This window comes from Apteryx rowi, unplaced genomic scaffold (assembly GCF_003343035.1).
Source record: "Apteryx rowi isolate R43461 unplaced genomic scaffold, aptRow1 scaffold_368, whole genome shotgun sequence".
In the NCBI taxonomy this organism is placed as follows: domain Eukaryota; kingdom Metazoa; phylum Chordata; class Aves; order Apterygiformes; family Apterygidae; genus Apteryx; species Apteryx rowi.
The window spans coordinates 183,065-189,319 of record NW_020450174.1 but is presented as its reverse complement, the minus strand read 5'-3'; the positions used below and the strand labels follow the sequence as shown (position 1 = coordinate 189,319).

General features: G+C 47.1%; 1 protein-coding gene across 1 annotated transcript; it reads right to left on the bottom strand.

Moving 5' to 3' along the window:
* Positions 1-1,508: 1,508 nt before the first annotated feature.
* Positions 1,509-6,217, bottom strand: RHOU (ras homolog family member U). The gene is made up of 3 exons (XM_026073388.1): positions 5,992-6,217; positions 5,129-5,187; positions 1,509-1,981 (listed from the first exon to the last, which is right to left on the bottom strand). Exons 1-3 carry the CDS (start codon positions 6,215-6,217, stop codon positions 1,526-1,528), a joined length of 741 nt encoding a protein of 246 aa, XP_025929173.1. The 3' UTR covers positions 1,509-1,525.
* Positions 6,218-6,255: the final 38 nt, after the last annotated feature.

The window sequence follows — 6,255 nt, the reverse complement described above, 5'->3', positions numbered from 1 at the left end:
AAAAGGTTCAGTTTTTCTGTCACTGTAGTTTAGTTTAAGACTATGAAAAAGGTCACTTGAAGGCTATAGCCACAGGGGGGAAAAAAAAAAAAGCGGAAAGCCAGAATATAATTTGATCTTGAAACATCTAGGAAAAAAGTAGTCAGGGCCATAAAAAGACAGACAGACAACACAAACTAAGTCTTTTCTGCAGAATAAGTTAAAATACTGATACTTGCAGAGAGTCACGTTACCCCAAAGGTCTTCTGAGCCCAAGAGGGCTGGAATTAGGCTTAGTTTAGCAGGAATCAGATTTAGTCAGAGAGCAGGTCACATTCAACTCTGCATTGTGTTAATCACTCAGCATCCTTTTAGTCACATTTCACTTTAATTTGTTGGACTGATCTGGGAAGGGATTATCAGTTAAATTTCCAGAGTGGCCTCAGCCAATTCCCAGAGTACGATCTTGGACAAGATTCAACGACAAGCAACTGTTGTCTTTAGAAGGGAAACATTAACTTGGTTGAAAACAGCATCATGAAGAGGACGCAACAGTCTCAGCTTCTAGAGTCCAGCTGGTTATAACCTTTATCTGCCTGATTGGTTATTATGTTTAGCAGCCTAAAAAGGTGAAGAGGGGCATTCCGAAATTCTTGGTTGCAGACTTAAAAAAACGGATGCAGTTCACATGGTGCTGCACAGATATTTGTTACAACTCTGAAAAGAAAATTTAAAAGCTCAACACAACAACATTTACATTCCTTTCAGCTGAAATAGACAAACTATCATCATGTCTGTATAAATACAAAGAAACTCACCACTATTCGAAGCAATGAGTTAAAGCTTAGTAACATTCCTTGGGCTTCCATACAACTGCCTGGGAAGGATGGGGGAAAGAGGGTAAAAATGATTTTCAAGTCAGGAGGCGACAAATGAGATGTCAATTCCTTAATGTATTAGGTTCCCTAACAGCATATTGGAGGTATATGCACGACCTTTCCAACTATGGCATTTGCGCATAGATTACACCTCTCGCACACCCTTTTTAAAGTGATCCCTAAGAATGTTGCTTTGGGAAGACATGGAGAAGAGAGCAGGAGTGGGTTTTTAAAGCTAAAAATGTCAGTTAGGAGGCACAGTGTTATTTTTCCCTTTAACCGTCCATGTACAGAGCTCCACGTTTCCAGTCATTCACACGTTTCTCCTGCATAGCCCTCGCAACAAAGGCCTCCGAGTTGTTCCTCCCCATCGCATTTGCATTATGGCACAAGAAGTCAAATCCATTGTACAAATCCTTCTAACCTCACAGACACATGCTGCATTTCTTCCTTAATGAAAGATTTTAGTCATGAAACTTGATACCAGACCTGATTTATAGTAATTATTTAACTAAGAATCCTTCTGCCACCCTCAAAAGGGCAACTGAGATATCCAGTAGCAACATATACATACGGATCTACACTATACACTCAGGACAACACAGAATGAGATTTCAGCTAATATAGCCTCTAATTTCCTCAGAGCAGCACTTGGGTCCTTGCAACTCCTATACAAAACAGCAGTATTTTTTCCACCAGGATTTGGAGAGGTTTTTCATCTTGTCTGGAGTCCTACACTTTGATTTCTTTGGTTGCTGCTGGGTATCCGAATACTGAATACCAGCCACAATGGCTGCATCAAAGACCTCCTTGAGGTTTTTCTGAGTCAAAGCAGAGCACTCGATGTAGGATGCGGCTTTTATTTCCTCGGCACAGAGCTTCGCAGCCTCCTCTGAGACTGGCTTTTCTTTGCACTTGTCCAGCTCGATGAGAACTTTGACATCCTCTCGGAGGTCCGACTGCGTCCCAACCAGGACGATAGGCGCTTTGGGGCAGTGGCATCGGATTTCGGGAACCCACTTTTCACTCACGTTCTGGAAGGAGGAAGGGCTCACGACGCTGAAGCACAGCAAGAAGATGTCCGTGTTGGTGTAGCACAGAGGCCGAAGCTTGTCAAATTCATCCTGCAGAGAACAAAATTGCGTTAGCACCCAATAAAAACAGTACGACAACACCGGAGGATTCCCTGGTGTATTCCCTTCTCTAGCCTACTGCAGGCTTTTGGAGAAGTTAAGGATCACGTTCTGCTGCTGTCTTTAGAGATGCCTAGACATTAACCCTGAGACCACAGAACAAGGTGCATTACTAGCAGAAGTCACCCATAACAAAGTTTGGTGTTTTATCCTGCACCACTACTAGCTAAGAGGCACTCTGCCACTATGGGGCACACAGAACGAAGGTGGCAGCCTCCGGACATAGCTGAGATTTTCTGACTAATCCTCCAGCTTGTTTCAAGCGTTCAAATATTTCTTTCAGTATTTGTACATAGGCCCTCTGCCCTACGTCAGCAAAAGGGCAAAGCCAAGGAAAGCAGGTTAAGGCATACTAGTGACAAAGCTAAAAGCAGAAGTAGAGGAGGGAACGGCCGCTTTACAGAGATCTGCCTTTAACAGGGGTGACGTCACGGAGCAGCTCTGATTCAAAGCACACATGTACCTCAAAGCGGCTCGTGCCGACATTCCTACCTTAAGATATGGGCAAGAGCAGAGCAGACAAGCAGCAGCAAGTGTAGGTTGGCTGGAATCGTTTTAAGCTGGTGACTACTTAACAACATCCTACAGGATATGGGAATAATTTCCCTGCTATTGTGCCCAGGGATTTAAATCTGATGGCAGCAATAACGAATCACAATGTGCAGGCTTAACATGCCAATGGCATGGACTAAGAGCTTTATCTTTCCCTCCCATCCATGCCACATCAAACAAAGTGCAAACAGCTCTCCCAGTGCTACCTTCCCCCCCCCTTTTTTTTTTCCTTTTTTTCCCCCCCTTTTTTCTTCCCCCTTTTTTTCCTTTTTTAGAAGAAACTCCAACAAAGCAAGGCCCCTTTTTCAGGTTCAGGAGTTAGCCATAAGAAAGCCAAACACCTAATGGTAACAAAAGACTTTGCCACAGAAGCATGCTGATCCTTGCAGCAGCTCCCAGAAAAACAAGCGAAGAATGCAGCAGCAAGCAAGGGTTAACTCCACGCAGCCTGCTTTCATGCTGACAGCAGGATAAAAGCACAGTAACACTAGCAGCCTGAGCAGGTAGAATTTGCCTCAACTGCGGTGACATTTTAATTAAAATGCACCGTGTTCTCAAAAGCTCTTAATTTAAAGAAGTGCAAAGAGCAAACACAGTTGAAAACATCTCTCTGGTGCTGGTATTTTACTGCTCAGCTGCAAGCTACGTGTAATTTTCAAGACTTGAGATTTTGTTTTAAAGCCTCTGAAGGCCTATGATATGCTGTTTAAAGCCCACTGGAAGCCTCAAAAGTCTCGTTGCACTTGAATGAATTTCTTTCAGCAGTAACTCCAAGAGAGACAACGATTTATAAAACAAGAGTCAAGAAAGCAAGCTTCATTAACTCTCTTGATTCTCAGATTAAGCCTCCCAGGAAAGCAGGCTCTCACCATTTGGCTTGAGAGAAACCCTATATTTACTGAGAACTGCAGCTCCATACAGAATGATGAGACCATTTAGAGAAAGGCACCTCGCCATGTAATTGCCTCTTCTTGCAGTGTGAGAAACCTTAAAGAGCTAGATTCAATGGCTTTGAAAGCCAAATCCAGATCTTAAGGATTTCTACTCAGGTGAAATAGGACCCTTTATATTCCAAGTACACTCCTACAGTTTCAATATAAATACAGGAACTGCAGGGACTCTACCTCTCTTTGGGCTCATGACACTGAAATACCTACAGTGTCATTCTACTTGAAGTGGGGTTTTTTTAGCTACAGATTTCAGCAGCACTATTTTACCAAAGTATTCAGCTAGGTATCTTTTATTCAGGATGACTTCTGTCATTTTAGGTAGACCCTGTATTTTTAAGGAAGTGACTATACCCATTCCAGCTGCACTTGGTCAGATAAAACAAACATCTTAGCTATTAACAGCAGCAAAGGCAAGAGGTGACTGGACCTGCCGATTCCTCCTGCAGCCTGCGGCTGCCATTTCATGGGCTGTCACCTGCCACACTCCGCGTATGAACACGTCTCAACCAAGGTTGACAGTGTGTTACTGTACCAATCCGTCCCTTCGGCCAGACGCTAAATCATGGGACAGTCCTGCTGTTTCACTTCATGTTATCTTCTACGGGAGGCTGTTGAAAGTCTATTAATTTAGGTTTGTAGGGCACAAGAAAAAGTCCTACAGCATTGTCTAGGACTGCGAGGCCCTTCAAATTCCTCCCCTAAGTAGGACGCCCAGTTACAACTCACCTAAATAGGTTTGTATGTTAAGGCCACTGAGATTTTCCAGTGTAGTTTTGGTGAAGGTGTAGACCCAGATCCACACAGCTATTTAAAAACCTAACTCCCACTGCTCTCAAATGGGAGATAGGTCCTGAAATACTTTCAGCTATCCTGCCTCAACCCCTTTCTAACAGTGCTGTGCACTGCTCATGGTGGTACAAGCCAGGGACTTACAGAAAATATAAGGCGGTAAAAAGTGGGTTTGCTTTACGTACTGGACAAACTAGGAGTTGAGAAACATTAGCCACCCTCAGATCTTCAGGAGTTAAGATCAGAGCAAACCCTGGCTTTGGGGCAGCAGCACGTTTAACAGAGTGGGAATGGCAAACGTGAAGTCTCCATGGACAACACCCAGCAGGATTTTTTTCTCCCATAAGCTTCTGCCCCTTCAAAAACATAGTCTCTTCCTCTGCACACCTACAGCTCTGAATGCTTTGCATATGCGTATGCCCCAAATATCACAGTTCTTAAACTTGCAGTTATTTAACAAAGACAGTGACAACGAGTCTAGCGGAAAAAACAGGTGGCCCTGAATCCCCAGTAATTCAGCCTTTCTAAGCAGAGCAGCAGTTTGAGCCAGCAGAGCAACAGCCTGCGCCCAGCCCACATACGGGAGGCACAGTACGGCCCCCTGCCCTTCAGCAGACACCGGACAGAGCAGCAGCATGAAAACGCAGCAGTGAAAGTGATAGCAGTTTAATAAGATGATCAAACACTGGGAATCCTTTCAAATCCATGAAGTCATTAGCAGGACTACTTTGTGTGACAACTTCTTCCCTCCTGCTGTCTCTGAAATCAAATAAGTGGCTTCACTGACCTGACCAGCTGTGTCGCAGAGCTGCAGTCTCACTGGCTTGCCATCGACAGACACGACAGCTTTGGGGAGAAAGGAGGAGGGAGGGGGAAAAGCGTGGTGAGTCCAACTTTATACATTTTCCATTAAAAGAAAAAAAAAAGGAAAAAGGAACGAAGACTTGCTATCCCTCAGCACTGACAGTCTTCAGTTAGTTTACATTTAACAACTTACAGAGCTGGAGCTGAGTCTGTCACTAACATGTGGGCACACACAAGCCCTTCAGGGCTTTCCAATTCATTTCACTGCAAGTGATGAGGTAGCAAGTCCCCGAACTAAACCTCAGCTGGCAGAGGGAGGGAGTGAGCCAAACGCTTTGGCTTCTCTTCCTGCTACAGAGGATTTAGTTTATTACCCTCTTTACATTTTCAAGAAGTCTGGAACAAAAACAAAAAAAAGTCCCCCACTGATCCAAAGAAAAAACCCACAACTAAAGCCTCACCCACTGCAATTGCATTTCGCTGGTGAGACAATGCAAGTGGTTACGATCCCCTTCTGGGAGCTTCCTATCTTGCGGAGAGCTGGAAGTTTTGACCAGAGCTCGCAATTAAAACCCGGCTCCGGGCGCGCGAGCGAGCGCGGACACCGGCTGCCGGCGGCGGATCGCCGCTGCACGGAGAGGCCCTCCGCGCCGCCCGCCGCTACGCGGCCCCCGGCAGCTCCTATCCCCGGTGCAAGCCACGGGCTGACACCGCGGGGGGGGGGGGGGGTGGGAGGGTGCCCTCAAAAGGGAAGAAACGGACGCAGCCGCGGAGCCCCGCGGCGGCAGCGCCTCGCCTCGGCCCCGGGGGTCCCGCCGCGCCGGGGGTCCCGCCGCCGGCTCTTACCCGAGAAGTTGTCGAAGGCGGTGGGGATGTACTCGGTAGGGTACCCGTTGGTGGTGTAGCTCACCACCAGGCTGGTCTTGCCCACGGCGCCGTCGCCCACCAGCACGCACTTGATGCTGCGCCGCGGCTCGGCCCCGGCCCCGGCCCCGGCCCCGGCCGCCGCCGCCCCCACCTCCGGCGGCTGCGACTCCTCGGGGCCCCGCAGGCGGCGGTGATCCAGCGGCATCCTCCGGCCGTCCGCCCGCAGTGACGAGGCCGGCGCTC